This window comes from Amblyraja radiata, chromosome 11 (assembly GCF_010909765.2).
Source record: "Amblyraja radiata isolate CabotCenter1 chromosome 11, sAmbRad1.1.pri, whole genome shotgun sequence".
Taxonomy (NCBI): Eukaryota; Metazoa; Chordata; class Chondrichthyes; order Rajiformes; family Rajidae; genus Amblyraja; species Amblyraja radiata.
Window position 1 is genome coordinate 32,560,285 of NC_045966.1, and position 18,649 is coordinate 32,578,933.

General features: G+C 41.9%; 1 protein-coding gene across 3 annotated transcripts in view; it reads left to right on the plus strand.

Annotated features, from left to right (window-relative positions):
• The window catches only part of cpeb4 (cytoplasmic polyadenylation element binding protein 4), an 82,114-nt gene that overhangs the window by 25,867 nt on the left and 37,598 nt on the right, over window positions 1-18,649 (plus strand). For all 3 annotated transcript variants that reach the window (XM_033029646.1, XM_033029645.1, XM_033029644.1), the window contains exon 2: window positions 5,427-5,517. In XM_033029646.1, coding sequence (XP_032885537.1) covers window positions 5,427-5,517 — 91 coding nt within the window. The remainder of the gene's footprint in view (window positions 1-5,426; window positions 5,518-18,649) is intronic.

Genomic DNA, 18,649 nt, shown 5'->3' on the forward strand with positions numbered 1-18,649 from the left:
GTCAGTGGATATTGTTTATTTGGATTTTCAGAAGGCCTTTGATAAAGTGCCCCATGTGAGGCTGCTGAACAAGATAGGAGCCCATGATATTAGAAGATTGGCTGACTGGCAGAAGGCAGTGGGAATAAATGGGGCCTTTTCTGGTTGGCTGTCGGGGACTAGTGTCTGTGGTGGGTCCGCTACATTTCACGTTCTATGTTAACGATCTGAAGGATGGAATTGATGGCTTTGTGGCTGTGTTTGCGGACGATGTGAAGATAAGTGGTGGGACGGGTATTGTTGATGAAGTAGTGAGTCTGCAGAAGGACTTGGACAGGTTGAGAAAGTGGGCAAAGAAGTGGCAAATGGAATACAGCATGGATAATCACATTGGTAGAAGGAATAAAGGCGTAGACTATTTTCTAAAGTGGGAGAGGATTCAAAAATTGGAAATGCAAAGGGGTGCAGGATTCCCAAAAGGCGAATCCCTCCTGGGCTGGTATCTTTCCCACTTGAGAATGTCTGCACTTGATCCAAGATTGGACTGACCAAGGTACCAGGGATAATATACCATTCTAGAACTAACTCTTAGCCACAGATTGTCTTGTCTGTCTGCCACTGCGACTCCCCTTGATTTTCTATCCCCTGCAGTACATCGATGCCAACTGTGGTACCAGAAACTTGGCTGTTGCCGGTTTCTTCAGAGCCCTTTCCTCCTCCACCCAACAAAATGAGTGTTAGACATAGTTGTTTGAGAGGGGAATGACCATTGGGTAGATATTCCTATAGCTGCCTATATTTGCTTCTCTTCCTGCTAATCACTCAACTTTCTTTGTGAAAATGTGGTGTGCCGAGCTTTCTAAGCTTGCTATCTACAATATTATTTGCCTCCAAGATGCTCCAGCGAGTGTCCAACTGCAATTCTATTATGTGGTCTGAAATAGACCCCACATATTGCAGGAAGAGCATACGACTGCTCTAACTTGCATATCTTTTTATTTCTATCCTTATACTCAGAAAGAGAAGAAAAATAGAAACTAATCTGATTATTATGTGCAGTCTTCGCTGAAGTCTGACACACCAAAGAGTGCACTTGGACATTAATAACAGATAATGGAGAATCAGCAGATGTGATGCACTTGTGTCTTCACAAGATCATTTGGACAAGTTGAGCAAAATAAATGGCAGATGCTGTATAACATGAATGGCTAAAATATTGGGGATAGATAAAACAAAAATGTTTGTGCATAAAAGGATCTATGTGGCTTTATCAGTCACTGAAAGCAAATAAGCAGGTGAAGTAAGTGGTTAAGAAGTCAAATGGTGTGTTAGCCTTTATTGTTGAGGTTTGTGTATGCTACAGTGCCCTCCATAATGTTTGGGACAAAGACCCATTGTTTATTTATTTGCCTCTGTACTCCACAATTTGAGATGTGTAATAGGAAACATGTGGTTAAAGTGCACATTGTCAGATTTTAATAAAGGCCATTTTTATACATTTTGGTTTCACCATGTAGAAATTTCAGCAGTGTTTATACCCCCCCCCCCCCCCCATTTCAGGGCACCATAATGTTTGGGACACAGCAATGTCATGTAAATGAAAGTAGTCCTGTTTTGTATTTTGTTGCATATCCTTTGCATGCAATGACTACTTGAAGTCTACGATTCATGGACATCACCAGTTGCTGGGTGTCTTCTCTGATGAGGCCTGATTTGCAGCCATCTTTAACTTGTGCTTGTTTTGGGGACTAGTCCCGTTCACTTTTCTCTTCAGCATATAAAAGGCATGCTCAATTGGGTTCAGATCGGGTGATTGACTTGGCCACTCAAGAATAGACCATTTTTTAACTTTGGAAAACTCCTTTGTCGCTTTAGAAGTATGTTTGGGATCATTGTCTTGCTGTAGAATGAACCGCCGGCCAATGAGTTTTGAGGCATTTGTTTGAACTTGAGCAGATAGGATGTGTCTGTACACTTCAGAATTCATTATGCTACACTTCTGTGGCATGACGTCTACACGTCTACACTTCAGAATTCATTATGCTACTACCAGCAGCAGTTGTATCATCAATGACGATAAGTGAGCCAGTACCTTCAGCACCCATACGCGCCCAGGCCATAACACCCCCACCACCGTGTTTCACAGATGAGGTGGTATGCTTTGGATCTTGGGCAGTTCCTTCTCTCCTCCATGCTTTACTCTTGACATCATTCTGATATAAGTTAATCTTCGTCTCATCTGTCCACAAGACCTTTTTCCAGAACTCTGGATGCTCTTTTAAGTACTTCTTGGCAAATTGTACACCCTATTTTTGCAGCTAACCAGTGGTTTGCATCTTGCAGTGTAGCCTCTGAATTTCTGTTCATGAAGTCTTCTGCAGACAGTGGTCATTGAGAAATCCACACCTGACTCCTGAAGAGTGTTTCTAATCTGTCGAACAGGTGTTTTGGCTTTTTCTTTATTATAGAGAGAATTCTTCTGTCGTCAGCTGTGGAGTTCTTCCTTGGCCTGCCAGTCCCTTTGCGATTAGTAAGCTCACCAGTGCTCTCTTTCTTCTTAATGATGTTGCAAACAGTTGATTTCGGTAAGCCTGTTTGGCTGATGTCTCTAACAGTTTTATTCTTGTTTCTCAGTCTCATAATGGCTTCTTTGACTTTCATTGGCACAACTTTGGTCCTCATGTTGATAAACAGCAATACAAGTTTCCAAAGCTGATGGAAAGGCTAGGTGCTGAGAGCTCTCTTATACCTGCATTAAGGAGGCATTTAAACACACCTGAGCAATTACAAACACCTGTGAAGCCATGGGGTGGGGGGGGGGGGGGTATCTATCTATAAACACAGCTGTCATTTCTACATGGTGAAACCAAAATGTATAAAATTACCCTTCAATAAAATCTGACAATGTGCACTTTAACAACATGTGATTTCTTCTAATACAAATGTCAAATTGTGGAGTACAGAGGCAAATAAATAAATGATGGGTCTTTGTCCCAAACATTATGGAGGGCACTGTATATTATATTGGGCTTGGGTGTGGCCACCTCCGAAATATTGTGTACATCATTGGTCTCGTTATTGTAAATAAAGGCATAGTTGACATAGGTCCAAGAAGGTTCATCTTTTTCTTCAAATAGGATAGTGGGTCATCTAGACTTGTTTACTGGAGTTTAAAAGAAATGAGAACTCTAGTTGAAGCCTAAAATATTCTAACAGCTTTCCCCTGACAAATACTTCCCCTGACTGGGGGTCAAGTTGGTTGTAGTCTCTCGATAGGAGCAGGACACAAAGGACAAATATGAAACCTGTGGAATTCTGTGCTGCATAAATTAATGCATGGTACAGTGCAATTTGATGGTGCTACATGGGCCATTTCCCCAGGAGAAGTGGAGTGGAAAAAAAGCTGCATCCTAGCTCTGACTATTTGGCATATTCCTATCTGCCCTTCTATCATTTGCTTTCCCACCAGACATGGAGTGTATCTTTGCACCAGAAGCGATGGGAAGCTGATGTGACAATGATGAGAAATGTGCTTATAAGGGAACTCGTGTATGCTGATGCTGTACTCGTCTCCCCAACAGGAGGAGTTTGGGTTTGATGGGCAGACTATCTCATGCTTGCAATGAATACCGACTGATGATCAGCGTTACGAAGGCAACGCTGTTGTCATGGGTCAGGACACCCCATACTCCGTAAATCACCCTAAACATCTCTTGGCTGGAAACTCTCAACAAATTCACCTACCCAAGATCTATGGTGACTGACAGCCCCTCTCTGGATCAGGAAATCAATTCATGTATAGGAAAGCCTGCAACCTTTGGGAGGCTAACCAAATGGGCAGAGAAGAACAAGAAACTCGCGATCAAGACAAAGATAACTGTCTACAAAGTGTGCATATTGAGCATGTTACTGGACGGCAATGAATCTTGGATGACTTATCACCAATACATCTTTCCACTCCCTGACCAACTTGCATAGTATCTCTGCAATCCTCAACAGAAGCTTTTCTGCTAGCTTGGATGTGCACAGGATGAAAAATGGTCATATCCCTAAAGATGTGCTATACAGCGAGGTCGCCACTGCAAGGAGGTCCATTGGAAGACAAAGCTTCGCTACAAGAATGCAATTAAAAGATGGATGACAAATTTTAACATTGACACTAACAATTTGGAAGTGGCGGCTGAGGACTGAGTGAGGTGGTAAAAGGACCTCCAGGTGGACATGAAACATCACAACAGCATGTGGTTCAAGACCCCGGAGGCCAGGCTCCTACATCACAAAGTGGTCAAGGGCAACAGCAAAACACTCCCCAATCCAACAGTCAGTGACAACTTCAGCTGTGGGGGGGTCTAGGGTCTGCCTGTCAAGGATAGACCTGGTCAGCCACAGCAGGAAATGCAGCCAAGCAGGACAACGTCAAAGCTGCACCATTTCTCGCAGATGAACGGATTCCAACAAAAGAAGGCTAAGGAAATCAAATAGCTGAATATTTACGGAGTGGATGGATTGGAGTGGATGAATCGTATTAAGATTGAAGATCAAGCATGATAATAAGGAATTGGTCCCAAATGGCCCACTTTTTCTACTCTGGTGAAAACATTATAAAATTAAGTCAGTGTATTCAAATCAACTAATTGATTCCATTAATGTGTTCTTTCTTTGGGCCTCGGTCAGTTGTTCTCAGATTTCATCCCTCATTTACGTTTTTAAACTTAGAAAATGTATTGGTATTTATCCTTGGTAGACAAAAGTGCTGGAGAAACTCAGCGGGTGTGGCAGCATCTATGGAGCAAAGGAAATGGGCAACGTTTTGGGCCGAAAACCTTCTTCAGACTTATCCTTAATCCTTATTTATCCTTAATCTTTTCCAGGAATTTTTAAATTTTCAAGAATGCTTCGCATGTTCTTTCCAGATGTCTTCCTGTTTTTTTTTCCTGCTAAGTCACTTTTGGTCCCAATTTGATTTTGCATATTATCTTAGAAAATCTGATTTATGCAGATCGATAAGGAATGGTCAGTATTTTGTGTAATTTTGTAATATTCAATAATATTAACATTGAGTAATGTTTCAGACTTTTAAAATTAATCTGTTGGCAAATGTCTCAAAATATTCACCAATGTATAATCTTAAACTTTGTTATCATGCCACTTTGTAAGGAGAATTTGCTTTTCTATCTCTTAATTGTAGCTGAATTGTTTATCCAGCAGTTTTGGATAAAATTGATTTTTAGTTGCACATTTTTACAAAGGCTCACTGACATACAATTTAATGTCTACATTTTCAGTCTTTAAAAATGTAGAATTGTTTGAATATTCAATGATTGTAAATCTAGTAACACATTTGTTAAAATTAAAACTGAGTTTGTAATTTTTAACCAAAATATTTATCTTTGCTATAAGGTGACTTCAGTATTGCAAACCAAGATAATTTCTATTGCTTTCTCTAGGATCGAACTAGATTATATGACACTTTAAATATGCATTCATTGGAGAGTTCATTGATTGACATCATGAGAGCTGAACAGGACCCACTAAAAGGTAAACACAAGCCTCAAAAGTTTAATAAGACTGTTATCAGATATTCAGCTTTAAATTGAGGGTTTGAAAAGAATAAAAACAATATGTTTGTGGTTACAGAATGCCTATCTTTTCTCATAAATATTAAGTGAAACAAGAATATTATGGATTTGAGTTAATTCAAACAATGGTGTTTTCACTTTTAAAATAGTTAATCATCTGTCATAATTTCCAACCTGAAAGAATGGGGTATTTATAGTATAGGGGTCTACTGCTGTGCAATTGCCTTAGATATATGGAATAAAACTTTACTCCTTTATATCCATGCCTAGCCCCTTTGCTTGGGATGAGGGATTGTATTTATTAACAATGGTATAGTTTTCTTTTAATGCTTTGTAACTATATAAACTATAATAATGTCTATGGTTTGGGGGATGAGGTTTACCAGCATGCTGCCTGGATTAGGCATGGCTATAAGGTGAGGTTGGACAAAATTGCTTTTTTATTCCTCTGTCAAACCCTGAGGGGGACACCTGACAGAAGTTTCATCAATTATGCAAAGCATAGATAGGGTACACATTCAGAAAATGTTCTCCAGTGTGGAAATGCCAAAGACTAGAGGGCATAGCTTTAAGGTGAGAGGAAAAAAGGTTAAAGATGAAATTTGGGGTGAGTTTTGTTTTCAGTGGTAGGTGCCTGAAAGCCCTGCCAGGGCTGGTGATGGACGCAGAAGCAATAGTGGCATACAAGAGGCTTTTGGGTAGGCGTATGCATGTTCAAGGAATGGAGGGATATAGTGTTTGTGTGCCAGAAGGGAATAGTTTGAGTAGGTATCATGTTTGCACAGATATCATGGACTGAAAAACCTGTCCCTGTGCTGCAACTTTATGCTCTTATAATCCTGTATCTTTAAGTTAATTACAATTTAAATTTCCGCTCAAAACATTTGGAAAACTAATGTTTTGGTTAATTTGAATTAATGGATCAGTTGAATGATTATATTATAAAAAGCATTCAAAAATTTGTATATGGAATGAGTGGAAATATTTCTGAAGGTAAATAATATAGGTGTGGCACAGTGACACAACTAATAAAAATGCTGTCTTGCAACACCAGACCTGGGTTGAATCCTGTCCTCTGGTGCTGTCTGTGTGGAATTTGCATCTTCTTCCTGTGATCGCGCAAGTTTCCTTAAGGTGCTCTGGTCAATTGGCCGCCGTAAATTGCCTATAGTGTGTAGTTGTAGATGACTGGTAGAATCTGGGTGAGGTAATGAAATGGAAGAATAATCAATGAGAATAATGTAGGGTGAGTGCAAATGCAGATTGATGGTTTGTGTGGACTTGATGAGTTGAACGGCCTCTTTTCTTGCAATATCTCTTTATTGGCAAACTCCCATGAAAAAGAGGCAGAACAGAGAAAAGTGATGATGCATGAGAAGTGGAGAGCAATATTGCTGGTGATGGGGATAGATACTCTACTTTAGAGATACAGCACTGAAGCAGGCCCTTCGGCCCACTGAGACCACGCCGACCAGTGATCGCCCTGTACACGAATACTAACCTTCACACGGGAGTCAATTTACAATTTTACTGAAGCCAATGAACCTACAAACCTGTACATCTTTGGAATGTGGGAGGAAACCGGAGCACCCAGAGAAAACCCACGCGTCACAGGGAGAACGTACAAACTATGTATAGACAGCCTCTTAGATCAGGATCAAGCTCCAATCTCTAGCAATGTTACAAAATTTTGAGATTTTAAAAATAAAGTCTGCAATTTATCCCATCAGATAAAGCATAAAAAGAAGTTTAATTTGACACCTAATTCACTTTCATATCTCAAGTATTAAAAAAGTTATGACCATTTTCATACTCGGAAATTAGCATCTTGTTCCCTATTGATTTTCTATGGACATAACAAAAAAGCTGTGATCGTGGACAGTCAAAAGCCCATAACTTTCTTAAAAATTAAGAGAACTGAATGAAATTTTCAGTTTCGGCACGGACTAGAAGGGTCGAGATGGCCTGTTTCCGTGCTGTAATTGTTATATGGTTATCATAGATTGAAGCATTCTGAAACAAATATAAAACAATCTTACTTGGATGACCTGAAATTAAAGCATATAATTAGTTAGGTACCCAATTGTAGCTAATTCCAAACTTCAATTACTAGATCTAAACATCTATTCATTTCTTAAGAAAAGATTAACATTTTTAAATAGCCTAAGTGTCCAAATGACATTCACAAAGAATTCACAATAAAACATGATTTTTAAATCTCATTTACATTAATTTATAGGCCAAATGGAAGGAATTTAGTGTTCAATTGCTGTAAATTAATGGCCATTTAAATCAGCTTGCAAGTGGGATCCTGTGGAACGCGCTGGTTTAGAACGTTCACATTGCGGTAGATTTGTGCCCCAAATGCCCAGAAAAATACTGCGGGATTTAATGGGGCCCCAAATTAGCTACTCGCAACATAAAACTTTGTATAAAGGGATCTTAAGAAGCCCTTTTTAATGTAAAAATAAACAACCTGCCTTCCGTTGTCCCCTGTATAAGATCCGTCCCATTGTCGGCGGTCGTGGGTTTAGAGGTTAATTTTTAACTTACTATAATAATTAAATAAACCCTTTAAAAGTAAAAATAGCTCCAGCGAAAGAATCTCCCAGCGATTTTTCGTCACCAACTAACTAGGCTGAACAAGCTCGATTTGAACAGCCTAGGGGAAATCGCGTTTTAAACCCGCCCCCCTCAAAACGGTGCCAAAATCGCACACACGAGCTGGGACAGATCTGCAGGGACGCTTAAGGTAGGTTTTGCAACATACCTACAATCTCTGGAGGTGTAAGGCAGCAGCTCTACCGTTGCACCACTGTTCCGCCCACTTTTTTAAAAATTCTTACAAAACTTTAAGTCTTAACACCATGAATAGAAATCTTAGGTGTTTTAATTCCCTCAATGTAATTTGAGGCTATAATTTTGGAACATACAACTAAAATCCAAAGGAAAAGATGGGCAAAGATATGCAAATTAACACTTTTTATTTGATTGAGTATTGTATGGATTACCTTGGGAGAAAATTGAGGGTAAGCTATTTAATATGGAGGACATCATTAGAGGAGACATAATATAAAGGGCCTGTCCCACTTGGGCGTCATTTACGCAACATCATTTACGCGTCACGTCCCACGGCAAATGACGCTCAAGTGGGACAGGCCCTTTATAGACACAAAAAGGTCATTTAAGAATGTGAGGCAGTTTTGTTTAGTATAAAAAGTTCTGGAATGTGAACTCTGGATAAATGAGAAAGTAAATGGCTATATCCTTTTGTCAGCAGTGATGTGGTTGCACAAAATTCTGGAAATTCTTGGATCCATAGATCTGGGAAAGCATGGTACAGGTGCATGAAGTTGGACCTCACAGAGTGAGATGGGTTTTAAATCTGGCGACAACAACAGCCTAAAGAAAGAAAGTCTGCAGAATTTTAGTGATTGGAAGTTTATGGTTATGATAAACAAATAACAAGTGTGGATGCTTATCGATACTGTTGTAGGTCACTTGATAATGGATTGAGAGATGGATGGACATTTATTCTGTGCAAATCAATTGGTAAGCTACTATGCTGCAGGAGTAAATTATGATAATGGCCTTGCAAATTCTCAAGTAAAGGTCCAGCACAAGGACATGAAGAGAACACTGCCAATGATTGCAGCTGATTATACAAAACAAGCAACACTGATGTGAGTGAACTGGCTCTGGGCACAGTGTTATAATTGATGACCATCCATGGTATTGGCACAGCATCTTCAGGCTTGCATAAACTTGTGACACAATACCAGTATCTCCACCAATTCTCCAGGTGGAAAAGAAGCAATGTAAATTGAACAAAAATGGCTCAATGCAGCACGTAGGCAACACCATCGGTGATCAAGAGATCATAGTGGTGATTAGCCAAATAATCGTTGAACAGTATATTTTCCCTGCCACCCTGCCCTCGTGTTGATTTGACATGTATTTATGCAATCTGAAGCTATTTTCTCGAGCATTTGAAATGGAAAAGAAAGGTCTGGCACCTGAATTGGAAAATGTGGTGCCAGCCTTGGATGCAAAATAATTGTACAGGTACTAATCTTTCATACTCTATCCCTTGTGTTATCACTTTGGCCACCACATTGATGTTAGAGTAGGAAAATATCTGGCTCTGTAGCTCTTAACCCCAGAAGAAATTTTATTTTAAATTGAGCAGGACTTGTAGTGAAACTTTCCTTGTCCAATGGTATGGGGTTTTTTTTAAGTCATTATCATGCAATACCTTTTAGTTGTAGGATGGGTAACAGAATTGGGGCATGACCATTCCATGTTTTCTGCATCCTATCTTCCATTAAGAAAAACTATGCGCTGATTGAAAGAAGGTCAAACCATCATTTTGGGAATTTCTTGGTTGGCATTTGTTTCACTCTGGCACAGACCATAAATCGGAAGATGCATTTTTAAATTTTTTTTTAACTGAAGATATCTGTTCCAATAATGATGATTGCAATGTTTCACTTAGATTATTGACAACTGTACATGGAAATAAATGATGCAGCAAATTATTTGCCACAGTTGCCTTTTTTTAAAACCTCAATGACTAATTCAGACTATGTAAGGTTAGATCACATGAAATCCAAGATGAGGTAGCCAATTAGATTTAAAATTGGTTTGGAGGAAGGAGTCAAAGGATAGTTGTGGAGGGTTTTGTTTTCATTGGAGGCTCATGACCAGTGCTATGCTGAACAGTCTGTTCTGGGTTCCAGGTTTCTTATACTCATTAACAATGTGGATGACAATGAAGTTGTTAGTAAATTTGCAGATTACACCAAAATTGGTGATAGACAGGTGAGGAAGGATATCTAAATTTATAACAAGATCCAAAGAGTTGAGGTCGGCCAAGGAATGACAAATGGAATGTGACTCTGACAAGTGTGAGGTATTGAACTTTGGTATGCAGAGCTCCAGCTGGTGCGGCGTCTGCAGCCTGCGATCCCTCATTAGGGACCCGGGAGGAGAAGAAGCTCCGACCGCCGGCAAGCGGCCAACTTCTACCGCGGGTGCGGCGTGGACTTGCCATCAGTAGCGGGGACCCCTGGAGAGGAGCACTGACCGCCGGCCATGCCGTTTGCGGTGCTTCTGGCTGCTGCGCGGTGGAAACTTTAAATCTTCGGCCGCCGGCCTGTGGCCTCCACCAACCTGAGGCCGCGAGCGCGGTCTCCAGTGGGGAAGCAATGATTCAGGACTTACCTGGATTTTATCTGGACTTTACCTTGTCTGTACACCTGGATGCCCGCAGCGGCAGCTGCGGAGGATTGAGATCCCGACCACGGGGGAAAATGGAGGAGGACTGGCCAAATTTTGTGCCTTCCACCACAGTGATGAATGCTGTGGTGGATGTTTGTGTTAAATTTTTATTGTGCTTTTCATTGTACCACTGCTGGCAAATTCATTTCACTTGCACTTTATGTGCAAATGACGAATAAAACTGATATTGATATTGATATTTGAAGGCATTGGAAATTGCGTAATTGGGGGGTGGGGGGGGGGGGGTGTGGTTGGGGGAAACCTTTTTACCTTTTTATCTCTTTCCTCGACGGAGATGCGACTTTTTCATCATATCTCTGTCTGCGCTGTGGCTTTAACATCGTGGAGCTGACTGTCCCTTTGTTAGGGATCGACTGCGGGAGCTCCAACCGCAGGAGCTTCGATCGCCCCGACGGTGGGAGCTTTGATTGCCCCGATAGCGGGAGGAAAGAAGGTATAAGTCATTTGACTTCCATCACAGTGGGGAATGTGAGGTCGCCGAAAAAACAAGATGGACGTGAGGACTCGGAGGGAGTGCCGTGAGTGCAATGATCTCGGTGTTTTGTGGGAACATGGCTCCTTGAGGACATCCCAGAGTCTAGTGCGAGTGTGGATGGCTTTCTGACTGTTTGGGCCAGGAAGCGAGCAGGCAAGATCACCTCTGACCCCTCTCACCCTGGCCACAAACTCTTTGAATCACTTCCCTCTGGAAGGCGACTCCGGACTGTCAAAGCTTCCACAGCCAGACATAAAAAACAGTTTTTATCCATGAGTAGTTGATCTACTCAACAGCTAAAAATCTGTAGCCTCCCTTTGATCTGGTATTTTGTTGGTTCACATGCTTGATCAATGGTGTTTTATCATTAATGTTTTATTATTAATGTTTAGTGTTTTCTGAGTCATTCGTAACTGTCACTGTTTGTCATGTTACTTGTGGGCGGAGCACCAAGGCAAATTCCCTGTATGTGAATACTTGGCCAATAAACTTACTTACTTAATTACAATATAAGAGGTTGTTATTCAGAGTCAATCCAACACCAGAGATTTACCAATGTGAAATTCACAAGGTAATTCAAGGGATTCCTGGAAATGCAACATCTCAGATGATATCATCATTCATGATAACACACGTGAGGAACATGATGAGAGATTCAGGCAAACATTAACTTGGTTGAAGGCTGCTGGATTGACAGTGAATGGGGACAAATGTTTGCTTGGTGTCTTAGAATTGGTGTTCATGGGCTACAAGGTGACCAGTAATGGCATCAATCCAGCTGTGAGCAAGATTGAAGCTGTGGCAAAAGTTCGAGAACAAAGAGATTCAACTGAAGTAAGGAGTTTCCTTTGTTGTCTTGTTTGTAGGGGGGAATATTTCATCAGTGCTGCATTTCCTTCTGTGGTTGACTAGGCCTATCCTTGACAGGCAGACCCTCTCACAGCTTCCAGTTGGACAGGCTAGATGCAGGAAGATTGTCCCCGATTTTGGGGAAGTCCAGGACAAGGGGTCACAGTTTAAGGATAAAGGGGAAATCCTTTAGGACTGAGATGAGAAAAACATTTTTCACACAGAGAGTGGTGAATCTCTGGAACTCTCTGCCACAGAAGGTAGTTGAGGCCAGTTCATTGGCTATATTTAAGAGGGAATTAGATGTGGCCCTTGTGGCTAAAGGGATCAGGGGGTATGGAGAGAAGGCAGGTACAGGATACTGAGTTGGATGATCAGCCATGATCATATTGAATGGCTCGAAGGTGCAGGCTCGAAGGGCCGAATGGCCTACTCCTGCAACTATTTTCTATGTTTCCACAGCTGTAGTTGGCTCTGGCTGTTGGATTGGGGAGTGTGTTGCTACTGTAGTTGACTATTTTGTGGTGTTCGCACCTGGCTTCCAGGGTTTTGAACTATCTGATGTTGAAGTGTTTCATACCCACTTGGAGTTCCTTTCTCTACCTCCCATTTTCTTACAAGTCATCTCCATAGTGGTCACTGAACCTACCAAACTGATTATTGGGATGTGGGAGGATACAAGAGCACAATCTTAGGTAAAATCCATACGAACAGCGTCAAGAGTCAGACTTGAAACTGGGTCCCTGCCACTGAAATAGTGTATCTTCTTGCTGAACCACTGTGTATTGAGGATCGTGTTGTGGGGATTTGGAGGATCTCAAGTGAGTGTTTTTCACCCAGAGTGGTGAGTATCTGTATTGCAATGCAGAGAGAAGGGTGGAAGCAGAGTCACTGAGAGAACACTTGAATCGCCTAGGCATGGGCCAAGTACTGGAAGTTGGGATTAACATGGATGGGTGCCCACTGGTGGTGTGGATATGGTGAACTGGATGATTCGGTAGGGGGCGCTGCACTGGCAGCAGCCTGTCGGCAGCGTGTCCGTCTTTTTTCAACTTTTTTTATTTTTTTAGTATGTTTAAAAGTTTGTTTTTAATGTTTCTTTGTGTGTTAAGTGTGGGGGTGGTGTGGGGGGGTAAGGGGGAAACCGTTTCGGCCGCCTCTTCCATGGAGAGGCGACTTTTTCAGATCGCCTCCCCCGTGGCCTAACAGCATGGATCGGCGCCGACTTTCCCGGAGACGCGCCCGGAGCTTCAGCGGCGGGCACAGCATGGACTCTCGGCGCGGAGCGGGTGAGACCTCGCTGGAGGGGAGCGCTCCGTTACGCTGGCTCGCGGCAGCCGGCAGCCTGAAGCCGCGGTCTGCAGAACTCCAGCTGGTGCGGCGTCTACAGCCCGGGATCCCTCGTGGAGGACCCGGGGGGAAGAAGAAGCTTTCACTGCCGGCCCGCGGCCATCTTCTACCGCGGGTGCGGCTTGGACTTATCATCTCCCCTGGAGGGGAGCTTCGACCGCCGGCCCTGCAGACTGCGGTGCTTCCGGCTGCGGCACGGCAGGTACTTTAAAACTTTGACCACCGGTCTGCGGCCTACACCAGCCTGAAGCCGCGGTCTCTGGTTGGGAAGAGCCGATCCTGGACTCACCTTGACTTTGACTTTGTCCCTTACCATCTGGACGCCCGCAGCAACGGCTGTGGAGGGTGGTGGTCCCGACCACGGGGGAAAATGGAGGAGGACTGGCCAAGCTCTGTGCCTTCCACCACAGTGATGAATGCTGTGGTGGATGTTTGTGTAAATTTTTTATTGTGGTTGTGTTCTTTATTATTGTACCGCTGCTGGCAACCCAAATACCACCGACCTTGGTTGTGTGGCAATTAAATTATTTCAATTCAATTTCAATGCTGTGTAGCTCTATGGTACCTTGGTCCCTCTGCTCCTCAAATCTCTAAACTCCCACCATTTTGATAATGTGCTATTTTAATTTTTGCCATCAGCATATTTACCATATTTAGCAACTACACTTCAGTTGACTTCATTCAAACCATTCATGTAAATTTCAAAGTTGAGATCCCAGACCAATTATTGTTAGTACATCACTTGTTACATCCAGACTTCTTAAAATGGCGTCAGTTTATCACTTCTGATATTTATCACTCTACTCCCAGCAAATTTAAGCAGTAGTCAATGATGGAAATGTGACAGGCCAGCATGGTAATCCAGTGGGTAATACCACAAGGGAAGCCTTTGATAGTGTCCAAATTAGTACTGGTAATAATGCATCAAGGAATAATAATAGTCTAAAAGGCACAAAGCAATAATGAAAAAAATGACTGACTGATTACAGGGCAAGAGACTGATTTAATGTAATAGCTATTTAATGTAATAGCTATATAAGTTACAGTTGTATATTGACCAGGTTCGTGATGTTTACATGAAAATATAGAATTTTAGAAATGTAGAATTATGCAGACATTTTCACACGTCTGATTAATAGTTGACATGTTTTAAAATGAACCCAACAGTTCACTTGCAAAGCTATCTATCTATCTATCATCTATCTATCATCTATCTATTATCTATCATCCATCTATAATCTATCCATCTAAAACTAATCTTGTTTGTTTGTATGTGTATGAACCTAAAGCTATGCCGAAACGGTACACAATAGTGCTACAATTTTTGGCCCCCCTTTCTCACCATTGTCCTGTGGTGTGCTGTATCAAGTTTCGTTCAGATTGGTGGTACATTTTACAAGTTATTCACATTTAAACTTTACCAAAACTGCTTTGACAAAAATCACTTCCATCTGCACTGACTGTTAGCAGCGCATGATGTCACAATGGGATCCCGAATCTCATTCACATTAAAATTCACAATGATGTCACAATGTGATCCAGGTACTCATTTACATTTTTTTTTTAAACATGATTTTTAAAAACTCAATTTTAATCAAATCTTGAGGAGGTTTCATTTACAAAAAAAATAGCAATTTTCATTGTGGGGGGTGGAATAGTGGGGAGGGGTCATTTACATTAAAAATCGCGGGGGGGGGGGGGGAAACACCCTTTTTAAAACAAAACATCGCGATTTTCATTGTGGGGGGTGGGATGGGGGAGTTCATTTGAAACTATCTTGATTTTCATTGCGGGGGGGTGGGATAAGAGGGGTTTTCCATTTACATTAAAAATCGCAAAAATAACTCGGTTTAAAAAATAAAATTGCGATTTTCATGGGGTGAGTGGAATAGGGGGGAGGTTTCATTTTAAAACGACATCGTGATTTTCATTGACTGAGGGTAGGAGAAAGGAGAGGGAGGGAGAGTGGAATGAGGGGAGAGGGTGAAGAGCGGGTGGGGGGAGTTCTGGGGGATGAGGAGGAATGGAGGAGAATAAGGGTAGGAGGAGGGATGGCAAGGAAATTGCTTTGTGGGACCAGGCCTCCCACGTGGTCTAGTATCTATATATACATAAATCTTGCATCGTGTGTGTGGTTATTTTTCGTATCTTTATCAAAACGCTACGCGGTAGCGATGAAAATTTTCCACATTCTTACTCACATTTTTCCCATCCACGCCCTAATCAGGTTCCGTTCAGATTTGATGCTTTATTTCACGTTATTGATCATTAAAGTTTTTAAAAAAGCAAGATTTGAACAAAACCAACTGCTTCTGACACTCCTCTAGCAGCTTCCACTGATGATGTCATAATGCCATCTCACAGTCCACCAATCACACTGAGATCATTTACATAAGCTGCAGAGTCATTGTTGCCAATGGTAACAGTAAGTAGCAGAAGAGAACAAGAGACGCAACAAGAAATAACGGAACATGTCAAAGATCAACGAGAAAGAACACAAAGGGAGCAAGAGACTCAACAAGAAAGAACTGAACTGAATAAATCTATTTTTTAACGTTTAAATTTTTATTTTAAAAGTTATTCACATTTTAAGCTTCAATAAATCCCTTTTCCACTTGTCGTGCCAGTCAGGTGGTATAGAGGAGAGGTTTCATTTACAATTTTTTTTAAATCCTAAATTTTCCTTGTGTGTGATGGGGGGGGAGGTGATCTTTCCCCCCCTCCCCCACGTGGGGACGATTGATTTCCTCCGATAATGCCAGAATTTTCCATGGGGGTGATTGCCTCCGGGGGGGGGCGCCTGTCTCCGGGTGAGCTCTGTTGCCGCCCCCATAACCCCCGCCCCCCAACGTGGGGACGACTGATTGCCTCCATAAATTCCAGGATTTTACTTGTGAGGGTAATTGGCCCCGAGGGTGCATGCCTCCGCGGTGTGTGGCGACACTGCGTTCGGGGACCAGCCTTCCCGTGTGACGCTGCGCCTCCCCCCGCGGTGGGGGACAGGGCTCAATGGGTCCCACTTGGTCTAATATCTTTCTAAAACTTTCATCTTGTTTGTATGTGTGAACGCGTGTGATCCTAAAACTATGCCAAAACGGTACATGATAGCGCTACAATGTTTGCCCATCTTACTCACCATTGTCCTGGGGTGTGCTGTGGCAAGTATCGTTTGGATTGAGGATATATTTTACAAATTATTCACATTTTAAACGTTATAAAAACCACTTTGACAAAAATCACTTCCACTTGCATTGCCTTTTAGCAGCGTATCCTGAATCTCATTTACAGTGGCTTGCAAAAGTATTCATACCCCTTGAACTTTTCCACATTTTGTCACGTTACAACCACAAACGTAAATGTATTTTATTGGGATTTTATGTGATAGACCAACACAAAGTGGCGCATAATTGTGAAGTGGAAGGAAAATGATACATGGTTTTCAAATTATTTTACAAATAAAAAACTGAAAAGTGTGACGTGCAAAAGTATTCAGCCCCCTTTACTCTGATACCCCTACATAAAATCCAGTGCAACCAATTGCCTTCAGAAGTCACCTAATTAGTAAATAGAGTCCACTTGTGTGTAATCTAATCTCAGTATATATACAGCTGTTCTGTGAAGGCCTCAGAGGTTTGTTAGAGAACATTAGTGAACAAACAGCATCATGAAGCCCAAGGAACACACCAGACAGGTCAGGGATAAAGTTGTGGAGAAGTTTAAAGCAGGGTTAGGTTATAAAAAAAATATCCCAAGCTTTGAACATCTCACGGAGCACTGTTCAATCCATCATCTGAAAATGGAAAGAGTGTGGCACAACTGCAAACCTACCAAGACATGGCCGTTCACCTAAACTGACAGGCCGGGCAAGGAGAGCATTGATCAGAGAAGCAGGTAACTCTGGAGGAGCTGCAGAGATCCACAGCTCAGGTGGGAGAATCTGGCCACAGGACAACTATTAGTCGTGCACTCCACAAATCGGGCCTTTATGGAAGAGTGGCAAGAAGAAAGTCATTGTTGAAAAAAAGCCATAAGAAGTCCCGTTTGCAGTTTGCCACAAGCCATGTGGGGGACACAGCAAACATGTGGAGGAAGGTGCTCTGGTCAGATGAGACCAAAATTGAAGTTTTTGGCCTAAATGCAAAACGCTATGTGTGGCGGAAAACTAACACTGCACATCACCCTGAACACACCATCCCCACTGTGAAACATGGTGGTGGCAGCATCAACCTGTGGGGATGCTTTTCTTCAGCAGGGACAGGGAAGCTGGTCAGAATTGATGGGAAGATGGATGGAGCCAAATACAGGGCAATCTTGGAAGAAAACCTGTTAGAGTCTGCAAAAGACTTGAGACTGGGGCGGAGGTTCACCTTCCAGCAGGACAACGACCCTGAACATACAGCCAGAGCTACAATGGAATGGTTTAGATCAAAGCATATTCATGTGTTGGAATGGCCCTGTCAAAGTCCAGACCTAAATCCAATTGAGAATCTCTGGCAAGACTTGAAAATTGCTGTTCACAGACGCTCTCCATCCAATCTGACTGAGCTTGAGCTATTTTGCAAAGAAGAATGGGCAAAAATGTCAGTCTCTAGATGTGCAAAGCTGATAGAGACATACCCCAAAAGACTTGCAGCTGTAATTGCAGCGAAAGGTGGTTCTACAAAGTATAGACTCGGGGGCTGAATACTTTTGCACGCCACACTTTTCAGTTTTTTATTTGTAAAAAAAATTTGAAAACCATGTATCATTGTCCTTCCACTTCACAATTATGCACCACTTTGTGTTGGTCTATCACATAAAATCCCAATAAAATACATTTACGTTTGTGGTTGTAACGTGACAAAATGTGGAAAAGTTCAAGGGGTATGAAAACTTTTGCAAGCCACTGTATATAAAATATTGCTAATTTTAAAAAAAAAGAGTTTTATTTAAATTCTTCCATTTTCATTCACAATGACGCAACTCATTTACATTAAAAAAAACGTGGTTTTCAAAATAACTCGGTTTTAATCAAATTCTTGGGGGGAGGTTTTGTTTACAAAAAAATCTCAATTTTCATTGTGGGGTGGGGGGGGGGAGAGGTTTCATTTACAAAATAAACATCGGTTCCCTCCCA